This window comes from Pelecanus crispus, chromosome 17 (genome assembly GCF_030463565.1).
Source record: "Pelecanus crispus isolate bPelCri1 chromosome 17, bPelCri1.pri, whole genome shotgun sequence".
Taxonomy (NCBI): domain Eukaryota; kingdom Metazoa; phylum Chordata; class Aves; order Pelecaniformes; family Pelecanidae; genus Pelecanus; species Pelecanus crispus.
In genome coordinates this window covers 8,473,912-8,489,060 of record NC_134659.1, presented here as the reverse complement: position 1 = coordinate 8,489,060, position 15,149 = coordinate 8,473,912, and the positions used below count along the sequence as shown (strand labels likewise).

Sequence of the window (15,149 nt, the reverse complement as noted above, 5' to 3'; positions counted from 1 at the left end):
GAACTTCTGCTGGCATGATCACATCACTTTAAAAAAAAAATTAAATCAGACATTTGGCAAGTCTGTAGTGTTTGTATGACTGTCACGGGTGCAGTTAAATTCCTACCCGGGCTCAGGATATATACGTGCCTCTTCCTGGACAGGTGCAGGCTGTGCTAATGCAACCACTTAGCTCAGATTTGGTTGTTATCCACAAAAAACACCAAACCTGTCTATGCTGGAGAGCATGTCATCTCACTTAGAGAAACCAGAGAGTAAATGGGGTAGGAAAATGGCTTCTGACAAAAATTTAGAACATTTTATCCTCCAAAACCACAACAGTATTTAAGGTAAATATTCTGATGATTTCTGTTGGTAGAGCCAGGGTCCACCTGCCCCAGAAATCTTCCAAGGGAAGAATCCCTATTAACATGTCTCGCATGAAGTATCAAGTTGTCACTCGAGATCAATCCATAATTGTTTTGGGTAAGGCTGACAATTCATACGAATTCAAATCCTGGAAGAGAAACCCTGCTCCACACTTTGGCTTCAGAACGAAACCATTGCAGCAGTACTTCAGGATGCACCAATTCAAGCGCAAAAACACTACGGTCAGTTCGGCGCAGCTCCGTGTGCGGGCCCTCCCCGCTTCAAGCTGGCTTACATCCGTTTGGGTTATGGTATTATATTTACAAGTCCAAACTAAACAGACGTAAGCCAGGTTAGGCCAGCAGAGCCCACACACAAAGTTGCATCAGTTCACTAAATCACTGCTAGAGTCACCTCTTGCTAAACCAGCACGTGCGCTTAGGCAAGGCCTGATACTACGAGTTGTTGCTATCACATGATTTCAGATGCAAAAAAGCATAAAGCTTTAATGAAATGGCATTAACTGTCTAAGACAGTGAGGAATGGCAAATTATAAATAGGAGGTGGCTTCAGACAGATTCCAGAAATGGATGGTGAGCAATCGCTGTGCCAAATCAATGCTCTGGCTCAGAGTATCAGAGAAGGGCCAGGTCTAGTTTTACCCTGAAAAGGCAGTGACACATAAAAGGCTAATGGCAGGTGGTCATTCTGCATTCTGTACATTTCACAAAGATTTATGAGCAGGGCTGAATGCTGGAAAAGCAATGCTGAAACTGCTTGTGTCCCTCTGCAAGGTCAGCTGATTGTATTATGGAAACATTTCTAGTGAGACTCTTACAAGTTAAGACTGTTCTATTTTTTTCAGCCAACGGAAACAAGCTGTTAAGAAAAAACAGCATTAAAAAAACGACACCGTTTACTCTTAAAGAGTGAATTTTCATTTGTTTTCAGATGAGCAAAGACTATATTTAAGCCGAGTCCTTAAAGCTGGAAGGAGACTGATCTTTCAAAAATTTGTTTAACATGAAAATATTTAACAAGAGTGCACATGGGTGTATTTTCTAAAATACTAGTAATTTGTAAGTACTGTACATTGTAATTATTATGAATGAACGCTGTCATGAGAAATTGTGTAGGTGTCTGAATCAAGAATTTTGATGTTCGTGATTGTCAACAGCTTGATGAGGAAAGAGAGGCCTGACTCAGGATTCGGCTGTCAGCCGTGCGGGATATCATTCTCCTGGCCTGAGAATCTAGAAACGCAAATTTCCTCTGAAAAACATGTTGTAAGAATGGTCCTGTTCCACCACAGTAGGAGATGCATCTCTGGAACGAAGGGAGGAAATAAAATTTGGCACCTATTGGCAAACCTGCTGGGCAGGTTGGAGCCCCACCACACAGTCATGCTCCCAAAAGCTCCAACAGCGCAGGCAGATCCCATCGCCCTCCATTTTCAAGAAGCTGACAGCAGCCTGAAACATTTCTCTGCACAGGCCTGTATGGACCATACTCACCATGAAGTTGTTCTTAAATCCATTCATGCTGAAGTAAGCCCCGTAAAAATAGGCACCTAAATCCCTACCAAATCATTCCCTCAAAATTCTTATAAACTGAAATTTCCCTGCTAAGGCATACTGAACACCTCCTCCTGCGAGCTGCACCTTTCATCCCCGTGCAGATCAGTTTGCCGCAGCCCAATAAAGGAGATTGCAGGGACAGCTGTTGCACCTCCCTTCAGAAGGACAGCTGAAAATAAACTGCAGACTCAGATCCCAGGATTTATACTGGGCACCTTCACCGTGCTGGGGCCATACCATTATCACTAGGTCAAACAGCTCACTCATTTGGAGAGCTTGCAACTGGGGGGTGGGGGCTGCTATTCCCCTGAAAGGGTCTGGGTTTCTCTTTTTTTTTTATCCCAGCCCTGTGCACAAACACTTCTTTTTTTAAAAAGCAGAGTGGACGTTTCAGACTATTTAATGCTGCCCCTGCCTCCATTTGTATTCAAAAGTTAGAAAGAAAAAAAAAATCTCAATTTATACAACCACTTACATAATATTCCCCTCTCCCAACCTTCTTAAAAAGGCCACTGTAATATGCACAGTCTGACAGGCCTTTCTGACTTACGGTATATAATAATCCTCAATGGAGAGCTAGCATACCAACTCAAAAGTCTTATATTTTAATACTAGTCAGTTATTATCTCAGTATATTACAACACACAGCACTTAAGATGTCTCACAAGCCCCACAGTGCCTAATCTGAATTCTAAGTCTCTAAACCTGTTTGTAACAGAAACAGCTCCCAGCCCTTAACGCTCCCCGTTAAAATAAGCAAGAGGCATTATAAATTGCAAGAATACCACCAGGATGACGGTACTTTCATCTAGGTTACAGCTGAGAGAGTTCTGCACATAAACGTTGCCTTTTAACGTTTCAGCGGGTTTCAGCCATGCCAACAGGAGATGCAAGACACCGCTCTGGAACAGCGACCGTTCCAGGCACTGCATTCATTGCTCATTCCCGCATGTTTTGCTGAGCTGGCTTTCAATTTTACCAAACAGTGTTGATTCAGACAAGTATGCAGCATTAAAGACTTGTTTCCATCTCTAATGCAGGCTGAAGAATTTTATTTGCAAAAGTCAGAAAGCTTTCAGCTTATATTAAGTATAACAAGCTTTCCTTAAAATACCTTCACTTCCCAAAGGAGATTTCCACGTGAGACCAGAGCGGTGGCCTGCCCAGCAGCGCTGCTGTAGAGACAAGAACTTTTCCACAGACAGCACTAAGGGACCAGGGTCATCACGTCTAGCTGCTGCCATAAAGGAAGTCGCAGCTGAAAATCCTATCAGTTCACTCGCTCGCTGTTTGTGGGGAGCAACAGAGCTTGACTCATCTAATCACTAGATAGGACAGAGACTGAGGAAGGAAACAATGAAGATGCACACTTCCCATCACAAATATCCACCTACTTACTAAACCAGAGTAAGTTTCCCCCCAGCATGCAGGAGCTGAGTGAATGCTGCAGTTGGCTTCGGTTTCCAGAAGCCAAACTAACCAGTTGAGAAAGTGCCCCAACAGAAACAGAGGAAGACCTCCTCCAACTCCTGCAAGGAGCAGCAATTCTCCAAGGCTCCAGCTCATTTCGGTTCAAGGTTAGTTTGTTTAGTCTAGAGTTAATTCTGCCCGCTTAGGAGATTGTTTTGAAATAGAGATGCGAGGGACAGACAATTGAACTAACCTACAGGGACAAAACATGAAGCCAAAAAAGGGACCGAGTAAGCCAAAAGCAAGAAAATAAAAGCATTAGGTTGGTAAGACAGCACTTCAGATTTTAACTAGCTTTATCTAATGAATTCCTGGTGTATTGTAGGTAGCTTCCAAGCTTTCTGACTTTATTCAGAGTACGTACTATTGTACGCCCATTTATAAGTGAAATCCAAACAACAGTATTTCAATTACCCTTGTGATAAACCCTATTTTTGACAGTGTCATATTTCCGTTTGATGAGCAGCGTTAAATACAGTACTAACAGCTTGCAACTTCTATTTTCATTGGCAGAAGCATACCTTCAGGAAGGAACTTTGCAGAGTACGGTGGAAAAGGTATGACTCTCCCTAGATAACCTTTCTTCCAAGGATTAATGTATTTTTAGGCAATGCAGCCACCCAATCTTAAAAAATGCAGCCTGACGTATGACACTATCATCACCGATTAAAAGATCAGAAGCTAAACTACCCTAAAGTACAGCTGTGATGCCCCAAACGTATGTGTATGTAGTACCCGAATACTTCATTCAAGAGTTTTCGCGCCACTGTCCGTTGTGTTACATCCTCACATTTCTATGCAGAAGCTAGCTTTTACCTTTTGGTGATTAAGAAACTCCTCCTAGAAGCTGTTGCCGCATGAGCACTGTGTGGGTAATGACTGTCGGATCTGTCTCGCTCATCCTGTAAAACAAACCCAGGCTGCTTCAGCCACTACTGCAGTTCCAACCCTTTGCTCCATGCTCTCTAGCAGTCATGTCCCAGCTAGAAAAAACACCAATCCACATAAGAATCCTCTCTTCCCTCCCTTCAGTCTCCCGGATTTTGTTCCGGTGTTAGCACCTCAATGATTCTTCCAACAGTCTCCAGACTGCTGTGATTAGGACGAGTGGTCTGCAACAGATCACCCCGGCTGTGTTTTTGGACTGTCCAAAAATTCTGCCGCCTTCTGCTTCGCTAGGACCGCACACAACGTTTGGAAGCGAGTAAAGGGCCAAATTTGCTGAGCAGCAACCAAAAACCGACCAGCCTTAGCCCGACATGGATGCCACTTGATAAAGCCCCGAAGAGCAACTAGACGTGCCTGCAGTTTTACAGCTCTGGCTCAGAAGCAGGAGCAACTTAAACTGGGACTGCCAGAGTCCCAGCCTCCGCTATCCAACCCAGAATCATGCACAAAGTACCTGACTTCTCGTGAGGCAGCTTCTGAGTAACCACAGGTGCCCAGCACCTGAAAATAAGTCAAACGCAAGTGCCAAGCTACTTCAAGAGTATTGTAAATGACAGAAACTCAGGAGTTATTCCATGAGCAACTCACTTCTCCATAGAACAGGCAAACAGCAGGTAAATCAAAGGGCAGACAAAGGATAAACAATCTTTTCTGTTGTCATCGTTTGTGAGCCAGTCCTTACAGACACACAAGCATTGCCTATTACCTTTGGCGACGCCTTCCCAACTAGAAGCATCAGAATTTTTTTCCCTTAAGACTCAATTTTTGTAAAAGTTTACGCTTCGGTTCCATCTGGCACTCAGGAGGAAGAGAGCGCGTTTCAGGCCCCCTTCCCACCGTCTGCAAACACTAAAGTTCAGCTGTGACCAACAGGTTGTGTCACCCACTGGTAGCGGTTTTCTTGATGATTTCTGAATGTCCACTCACATTTAGCTAATATCTCCCTTTCCATTCTGCATCAGACACAAAACCATTGCCAAAAATACACTATGTTCAATGAATTAAGTCAATCACTGAAAATATGGGATTGATGCTCATCCAGAAGCATTTTGCAGGCACTGGGGTACAGACACACGTGTACCTGAAGCCGCAGCACAGATAACGGGCGCTGGCCTGCGGTGTAGGTTTATGCTGCACCTGATGCCTCCAAAGAGGAAGACGACGCAAGCTGCAGGCTCAGAAACACCACTTGTAATTTAAATGGTTATTTTCAAAATCCAGCTTCATAGCTATAAATAGCAAAGACAGCTTCTCACCCTGCAAGTACACAACGGTTCTTAGTCACAGTGGCCCAGATACTAGAGAAAGTGTAATTTTACCTTTGTTGAACGCCACGCAACATTTGGGGCCACCGTGCACTTCAAACCAATTTGTAAGATTGGTCTTAGGTTTTGTAGAAGCAGATGCTGACTCTGACAAATTAAGACAATTGACTTTGTTAACCCTTCCATTTGCTTGTACAGAGCAAGTCTCACTTAATATTAAGTTCTCTAACCAAAGAAAAAAAAAAATTTACACAATCTTTCCTTCAACAAAGCAAACTCTTTTTAATGTGTAAGATTTTCTTCCTTGCTGCACGGCCATTTGGTTTTACAAGTATTACACGAGAGCAGACGGTCACTACTACCTGCCCTATATCTCATAATGTTCTGTTTCTAATACTAAGAGAAGTTATTAAAAAAATCCTCACATGTATCACATTCATTTCATTTGTCGAGCCGCACTCAGGGGACCCTCAACCTAACTGGCCCTCAACCAACACCTTACCATAGACAGTATCATTCCCCAAGTAATATGAAAACAAACACATTTTGGACACATTCAGCGATAAGGCACTCCTAACCACCTCTTCAGCCACGGTAATAAACGGTAATAAACATTTTCATCTGATACAGATTTACAGACCCAAGATACACACGTACAACAAAACCTCTTAACAAATCAGCGCTTGTTCCATTTGGGCGTGCAAGAACATCTCAGCACTCTTCAGTGTTGCCCGAGATACGCAGATGAGAAAAATGTTAATACATCAACGGGACATTGGAACAAAGCTTTTATTAAATTCAAAGTAAGGTCAGCCTCCCTTCCTGTAAAGTTCCTGAAGAAACACTTCATGTAAGAGACTTGCTCGTACAGCCAGCGTCTGCTTGACTCCTCACTCACCCAAAAGCTCTTCCAAGTATCAAGCCCTCGGTGTTCCTGTTCAATGCTACCCGATACTTCACTCCTAAGACACAATTCTTTACATATACAGAATTATATTTGCAGCCTGCTTGTCAATATATGGCTTGCCATATATTCAAGAAGTTTGACCTTGCAGAAATAATCGCCCTTTGTCTGATGAGTCTAATGTAGTTCACGATACATTTTTGGCCAAGCGTCACATTACGTACATCAGCAAGATACCCGGATACTTCTGGAGAGATCATCATCAATCCTGGCTGGAAAGCCCTCATGAAGTCACCCCAGCTCTACCGTACTTCTATCCACCTTAGATTCAGCCTTCTTGCTTGTCAAAATGCTTTCAATAACCAGCTCTTCAGTAACGGGCTCTTACTAGTGTCTATACATTTACTTATTTATCTGATAATAAATGTATGCATGCCATATTAGAGATTAGATAAGCAGTGTAACTTATTTGCTATTGCTATACCAAAAAAAAAAAAAATAAAAAAAAGCTGAGCCAATACAAAGTTCACTGCTTTGCCAACTGAAGTCTTATTCAACCTGATGGTCTGTAAGCTCCTACGCTCTTTGCTTCATAACTTGTGTTTGGAACCCCAGAACAAAATGAACAGGTATCACTGCCCCTTGTTCACCGACAGCCACGAGCAAGCGAGCCTGTGAGCCGAGCTTGTAGATGTCCCAAACACTTCAGTTCAGTAACACCCTCCCAGCAAAGAAGAAAGCCTAATCAACTCAATTACTGTCCTGCTATTTGTGCTATTAAAGCATTATTCTTTACAAACGCATTATTTCCAGATGTTATTCCTGGACTGTGCTTCTTTTCCTGGTCCCGTCGCTACACTACATGCTTAATCTACGAGATCTTGAGCTAAGAAAATTTTCTTCCCGAGGCTGGCCCGGATTCAAATCAGATTCATCTCACTGACCAGATGCAACAATCTGGGACGCTGATTTCACATGCCCTGCTAAATTCTGAATCAGTCAGATCGCAACAGGTTTCCCAGTATTGAAGGGTAGCGATTTCACATGCTCCCTCACATTCCTGCTCATTTACACGACAGCAAAGGCTACAGATGAAACGCAGCACCGGTTTCCAGACAGGCAAGGCTCTGCCGCTAACTTCTGCGACCACTTCTGTGCGCTCCCCAGCACATGTGGATGAATATTAATAGAACCTACGTCGCTTATCTGAGATGCAGGCACTCTCCGGTCTCTGCAAAGGCTGCCAAAGAGCAGCTTGGGGGGTTTCAAGGCAACTCCGCTGTAACACAAACACAGGAGCTGACAAGGCGCTTCTGACCTTGCAAAAACCGCCCCCCCACACCCCCCCCGGGAAATTTTCCCGGTACCGCTGCTGTTTCAGCGGACCCCAAGCACGAAGCCAGGAGTTTTCCAAAAATTAATAAATTGGCCACCGAGCCAGGCTGGCAGCTCTGCCAGCCCAACGCTTCATTTTGCTAATTAAGCTACTTAACAGCCCTGGGAGAAGCCGGTGCGCCGAGCCGCGGAGCGACCGGGCAGCCGCGGCCCCGCCGCAGACACGGGCTGAGCGCGCGGGACGAGGCTCAGCCCGGAGCCCTCCCGGTGCCCACCGCCGCCCCTCCCGGTGCTCCCGGTGCTGCGGGCACCGCGCTGCCCCGCCGGGAGCCCCCGCTGCCCCGGGCCGGGGCTGCTCGGGCCCGCTGCGGCCGCGGTGCCCGGCGGGGGGGGGGCCTCGCCCGGCGGCAGGCGGAGGGACGGGACCCCCGGGCCCGGCTGCCCCCGCTCGCCAGCCCGGGCTGCCGTACCTGGTGCAGGGCCGTCAGCCCGTCCACGTTGGTGGTGTTGATGCGGGCGCCGCGGCCCAGCAGCCGCTTCACCTCCTCCGTGTCGCCGCTGGAGCAGGCGGCCAGGAAGACGGCTCCCTCCTCGAAGCGGACGCGGGACCCCCCGGCGCCGCGGTGCCGGCCCCGGCCGCCCCCCGCCGCCACCGGCTCCTGCTCGGTCAGAGAGCCCTTCCAGCGCCGCAGCTGCTCGGCCCGCCGCAGCCGCGCCGACTCGGCCCGCTTCCCGCCCAGGTGCTCCGGCTCCGACATCGCCGCCGCCGCACTGAGGCGCAGGGAGCGCGCCGCGCCTCAGCCGGGAGCGGGGCGCAGCGCCCCCGCCGCCATCTTCGCCGCCGCTCCGCCGCCGCGCCCGCGCCGCGCGCGCCCCGCGGCACCCCGGGACTTGTAGTTCCGGCCGGCGGCGCCGCACCTGCCCGCGGCGCGCGCGCGGCTCCCGGCGGCCCCTGCGCGCCGCCGCACCTGGGCGCGCCCCGGACTACGGCTCCCGGCGGCCCCTGCGCGCCGCCGCCCTCCCGCCCGGCCGCCATCGCGGCGCCCCGCCCCCCCCGCCCCCCGCCCGGGCACCGGCCGGCCCGGCTGCCCCCCCCCCACCGCCCCCCGCCGGCCCGGCTGCCCCCCCCGCTGCCCACGCAGCTGCCGGTGCGGCGGCCGGGAGGGCGCCGGGCTTCCGGAGAGGCGGTTTCCAGTTTTCCCGTGGTCGCACCCAGAGCCCGGCCCTCCCCCGGCGGGTCCCGCTGCTCCCCCGCGGTGGGGGCCGGCGGCTGCCGGTGGCTGCCGGGCCGCTGCCGCCCAGCTCTGCCCGCCGGGGCCGAAGCGAACCCCGACCGCTCTCGGGCGCGATCGTTGCGGTGGCTCCGTTCGCCTTCTCCGAGCCCCCTCTCGTGGCTGTGTCCGGCTCGCAGCGCCCTGCGGGGCCCGCCCGGCCCGGCCCGCTGGGGGGGGGTGCTGGGGGGGCTGGGGTGCTGGGGGTGGGTGCTGGGGGTGCTGGGGGTGGGTGCTGGGGGTGCTGAGGGTGCTGGGGGGGTGCTGGGGGTGCTGGGGGTGGGTGCTGGGGTGCTGGGGGTGGGGTGCTGGGGGTGCTGGGGGTGGGTGCTGGGGGTGCTGAGGGTGCTGGGGGTGGGTGCTGGGGTGCTGGGGGTGGGGTGCTGGGGGGCTGGGGTGCTGGGAGGGTGCTGGGGGTGCTGGGTGCTGGGGTACTGCAGGGGGTGCTGGGGGTTCTGGAGGGCTGGGGTGCTGGGGGGGCTGGGGGGTGGGGTGCTGGGGGGGCTGGGGGGTGGGGTGCTGGGGGGGTGCTGGGGTGCTGGGTGTCGGCTGCTGAGGGTGCTGGGGGTCAGCTCCTGAGGGTGCTGGGGGTCGGCCTCTCCCGGCAGACCGCTGAGCACGGTTTGCATTCTGAGCGGAGGGGCTGCCCCTCTTCTTCGGGTCATTCTGCGGCATCAAGCTGCCAGACAGAGGATTTGCCTCAAATTGTTCCTGAGAGGAATGGCAGAACGAGCACAGAGCTAAACGATCGGTGACAAATCCCCCAGACCAGATGGCATTTGCTCATTTGTTTTAAAAAACCCCAGCAGTCTCCAAGAGAGTTCCAGGGAAAAGCCCAGGAACTACAGCGCAGTGTATCTGATGCCACCAGCACGCAAATTACCAGGAACCACTCTAATGAACAGTTAGGGGCCACATAAAGGGCTATTAAATATTCATAGAAATGCCAGATCGTGGTTCATTAGCAGCCTAAAATTATAAAACTGGATTTTTTTTTTTTTATATATATTACTAGTACAGAAATGGTTCAGAGAAGAGCAACAAGGAAAAGCACTTCACGCCACACGCAGTTTAGCATGGAGCTCCTGGCAGCAGGGCAGTGAGGATGCTAGCTGTTGAGGTGGGTTCAAAAGCGACAGGACAAATTAATGGCAGTAAATCAGTCAAGAGTCATAAGTATGAAGTTACCATCCTTGGTCGAGAAAGGCCTTTGGCTGTGGGTTGCTGGAGGCCGGGATCCCTCAGCACACGCTCCCGGCGCCTGCCAGAGACGGGGCGCGTACCGAGTCCCGTTCGGCGTGACCAGCTGCCGCCTTTCCGTGCTTTCTGTTGCACTCGTCCCAGCGGGGCCGGTTATGCACGATGACGAGCGTGCTGGGTCCGTGCTGGCCCAGGCCTGGAGCTCCTTGACTTTGCATCCATTGCTTCAAGAACTTCGTTACTTCTGGCTGCACGCCAGGCTGCCGTGGGCCTTCGCTCTTGCGCAGCGATGGGCACACCCACCTTAGCGGTGCAGCTGACCGTTTGGTGAGTGCCTTCCCTGTGTGCAACGTGGCAACGGGGCGGGAGGGCATCCCGCCTGCCCCCGCAGCTGGCAAGACCACCCCATGCTCCCACGAAAACTGCCTGATTGAGACTATCAGCCACTTATGCTTTTAAAACATGCCTTTTATTTTCCTGACAGGAATTTTACCCAGGCATATTTGGAGACTTTTGTGCATTTGTCTAGGATTCCTGGACATCTGACTAAGCTTCTGGATGCCGAGAAGTCCTGCACAGCCACGTCGCATGAGAACTGGCTGTAAATCACACAAACAGCGATCCCAAAACTTCTGGCCTACCTACCGTTGCTCCTGGGATGCAGCGCTGCTTTGCACAGGTTTGCACGTGTCCCCAGCCCGCGGGATTCCCTCTGCACGCCGGTGCTTCCTGGAAACATCGGCTGTCACGTCTGCTTTCTGCAAACTGCCTCCACTCCAAAGCAATCGCAGCCAGAAGGATGCAGCCCTATTCCAGATCTGACTTCTCCTGAAAATGGAATATATCCCCAGACAAAAAAAAAAAACTTGGCTGGAAGAGGAGGCTGTTGGCTGTGACTAGAAGCCTCTTGCCATCCTTCCATCATCTCAGGCGCCCCGGATCCCTGACACGTGTGACTACTGTCCCATCTCTGCTTTCCTATCATCTATCCCTTCAAACTCAGTCCAGCTCTGGCCTTCCTCCTATTTCAGCAGGGAGTTTCTGAACAAAAATTCATTATTCCAGGTCTGCTCCCGGGATGATCAACATGAGAACGCGTGGCTCGGCAATGCATCTCCCAGATCCTGAGCAAAAACCATGTCTGTGTGCTCCCAGCAGCCAATATCTTTAAGTACCAGTTTCCTTCTTTTCAGTCTCTCTCTGAATTTCCTTTAACTGCTCTATTACAAATAACTGCTTTATTTATAAAATAAAATAACTTTCTGGAATGGTCTAGGTTTGTTCTTCTTACTTCTGCCAGTAGCCTGTCTCTCCAAAGTTAAAAAAAAAAAATATTTCTTGGTTCCTTTATGTTCACTGAAAAATAGTTTTACGCCACCAGCTGTGAGAGCCGTGGTAGATGCATGCAAGACTCGGGCAGCTTGTGAACTCCGCTCTCTCTGAAGGTTTTGACTGCCCTGACATTACCCTGTGAACACAACTGGTTTTATTTCAAGCTCTTAACAGCATTTTTGATGCCTTCATTGGTTTTGGTCACTGTTTTTGGCACCTCTGGTCCCAGTCTGCTGGCCCAGGACACTGTTTGGTTTAATCCTCTGGCGTGACCGTTCCCAAACGCCCAGCCGTGTGAGACCTGGCACGCTTAAACCGCAACCTTGCGTGCAAGAGTACGCTGCGTGAAGCCGCTCTTTTTGGAAATAAAACCGGAGCGGGTAAAATTCCCAGCTGGAGGTGGCACCCCGAGCTGCCCGGGGCGCGGGCAGACCTGCGGAGCGGGGCGGGCTGAAGCCTGTCCCCCTCCCGCGTCCCGCGGCCGGTGTGACACCAGATGGCATGGGGACCCACGGCACCCGCCCGCGCCTCCCGCCCTGTGCCCACGCCGGAGTCTGAAGAGAAAACTTCTGCTGTCCCGCACCCCTGGGCCTGCTGGGTGCCGCTGGGCGGGTGCAGGGGCTGCAGCAGCCCGAGGGAAAGGACAGGCACGGCCAGCCCCGCGGTGCTCAGCCCGAGAGGGGCACGTCTGCTGCGTGGGGAGACCCTGGGAGGCGAGGTGTGAGGAACCCTGGACTCTGCCCTCCCAGAGAGCGTCCCTCTGCCAGACGGCAAGGCGTCCCGCCGTCCGTGCTGGGAAGGGGACAGGCCTGGACCGCACTCGCCCGCCGTGGATGGGTTTATGCGCTCCGCAAGCCTGGTGCCCTCCTCCAGCCCCCTCCAGAGCAACCAGCCTCGGAGCGAAGATCAGAGCGGGGTTTGCAGCAGTGGACCCTGAATTTTGGGATGCAGGGACCCTGGAGCTGATGGCCAGCTTTTAATACACCCGCTCCACCTCCCGTGGAGAAAAGAAATAGGGGCATGTGAGCCCCCAAAACCTGACAGCCCCTGCCTCACACGGGTGGGAAGCCAGCTGGAGGGGGCAGGTCTGTCCAAGTCCGCTGGGGGCCGGCATCTGCTGGAGGCTGGAATCTGCTGGAGGCTGGCATCTGCAGCACCACCTCGAGCACCGACACATCCTCGGAGTCATCTGGCAGAGGTTTCCCAACCTCCAGGGGAAAGGATGCTCATCCCCGCGTGCTGTGGCAATGTCAGCTCTGGGGCATGTCTCTAACTCTCTACAAGGCCTTGGGGAACCCTGTGGAAGGTCTGTGGCCACCACAGAATCATAGAATCATTCAGGTTGGAAAAGGCCTTTAAGAACATCAAGTCCAACCGTTAACCTAACACTGCCAAGTCCACCACTAAACCATGTCCCCAAGCACCACATCTACACGTCTTTTAAATACCCCCAGGGATGGTGACTCCGCCACTTCCCTGGGCAGCCTGTTCCAGTGCTTGACAACCCTTCCTGTGAAGAAATTTTTCCTAATATCCAATCTGAACTTCCCCTGGCGCAACTTGAGGTCATTTCCTCTCATCCTGTCGCTTGTTACTTGGGAGAAGAGACCAACACCCCCCTCCCTGCCCCCTCCTGCCAGGAGCTGCAGAGCGATCAGGTCTCCCCTCAGCCTCCTCTTCTCCAGGCTGAACACCCCCAGTTCCCTCAGCCGCTCCCCACCAGCCCTGTGCTCCAGACCCTGCCCCAGCTCCGCTGCCCTTCTCTGGACACGCTCCAGCACCTCAATGTCCTTCTTGTACTGAGGGGCCCAAAACTGGACACAGCATTCCAGGTGTGGCCTCACCAGCGCCGAGTACAGGGGCACAATCACCTCCCTGCTCCTGCTGGCCACACTATTCCTGATACAAGCCAGGATGCTGTTGGCCTTCTTGGCCACCTGGGCACACTGCTGGCTCATGTTCAGCCACTGTCGACCAGCACCCATCACGACCAGCTGCAGTGGGGGATGTCAAGGTGCTCTGTCCTGTTTACAGTGTGCGAATGTGCATCGTGGCAACTGGCAATGCCCCACTCAGTAACATGGCTGTACCCTGTTAACTAAGACACACACGTTCCCTTCGGTGGGCCCTGAATGCCTGGTTAATATGTCCCTAATGCCACCTGTCCCTAATGTTCCAGGCTGATGAGGTGACCTGCTGTGCTCCAAGCTGTTGGACGGGCCATGCCCAGCAAGGCTGGGTCCTTCAGGTCACCTCCGCTCTGCTTGTCCGTGCTCGGTCAGGGGCTGGGTTCCCCCAGCAAGCGATGGCCATCCATGCACGTTGTGCACACCCGGCATGGCAGCGCGGCTCCTCTCCCACTTGCAAGACAAAAGGCACCCTGGTCCTCTGTGACGAAAGCCTTCCCTATACACAGGGCGTGAGCAGCACATTCCCCTCTGGGAATGTCCTCATTCCCAGTGCTCGGTGACCTCCTGGTCCCCTCAGGACCAGGAATTTCTTACCCTGAGTTCAGGGCAAAATTACTGTAGAATCTAATGCCAAAGTTTTCTAGGTCCAAAGGAAGCGCCTGCCTGCTGCTGCCCTCCCAGCCCTCCTCCCTTCCTCCCAATTTCAGTAATGCGCTCCCAGCAGCCGGAGCAGCCTGGGCTCCTCAGCCATCCTGCAGCCAGGCTGCCCGCCCTGGGCGAGCCGCAGTGGCTCAGGGAGGGGAATGAGTAGGAAGGGTCCCATGAGCCCCGGAGAGCAGTAGACAGCCTCTTCATGCCAGCTGCCTTTTTTCTTTAATGCCTACTTACATTTTTCAAGTAGAGAAAGGCCAGCCCAGGCAAGAGAAATTAAACAGCAGCTTTTGCTAACTGCATCTTGGCCTGGCTTGACAACCCTGTCCATGGCCACAGCAATTAGGAGCACCAGAGCATCCAGCTTCTCTCCATCCTCACCCGCTACAGGGGCCGGAGGATCCTCATGGAGCACAGATGCCTCAGGGACTTGTGGTGGGGTGGGAAGCAGCTATAGGCACCAGCAGAACTGTTCCCTTCTCCTGGCTGCCCCTCCCGGAGCTCCCTGGGGAGCTGCTCCTGGAAGGCGCTGCCTTTTGCTGGCCTCCAAGTGCAGGTGACAGAGTCTTGATGGACTGAATCGTCTTCGAATCTTCCAGGACACCAAGAATGCCTAAGAAAGGGAAGACCCTTTCTCTACCTGGTGCCACCAGGTTCCCGTCCCCGTGGGGGGTTTGCTGGGGATCGTGGTGTGTGTCCCGCTCCCCTCCCTGCCCTCCTGCTGCAGCCAGCTTCCACGGGCAGAGGGGGAGAGCCCGTGGGGGCCGGATCCAGGCGGATGTTTCCCAGGGGGATGGAGATGGGGAATTTGCACCCCAGCAAGCTGAGAATCAGGCAGGGACGAGCACACAAGGAACACCCAAACACAAACTGGGACCGAGCACCCAGCAGCAGCCAGCGTCTGACAGACAAACTGGTGCTGGGCCACGCTGCAGGCG

The 15,149-nt window shown here is 52.4% G+C and overlaps 1 protein-coding gene across 6 annotated transcripts in view; it reads right to left on the bottom strand.

Annotated features, from left to right (window-relative positions):
* PPP1R12B (protein phosphatase 1 regulatory subunit 12B) overlaps positions 1-8,605 on the bottom strand; it is a 123,353-nt gene extending 114,748 nt beyond the window's left edge. For all 6 annotated transcript variants that reach the window (XM_075722255.1, XM_075722251.1, XM_075722254.1 and 3 more), the window contains exon 1: positions 8,318-8,605. In XM_075722255.1, the coding sequence (XP_075578370.1) occupies positions 8,318-8,605 (288 nt within the window). The remainder of the gene's footprint in view (positions 1-8,317) is intronic.
* Between the last annotated feature and the right edge of the window lie 6,544 nt (positions 8,606-15,149).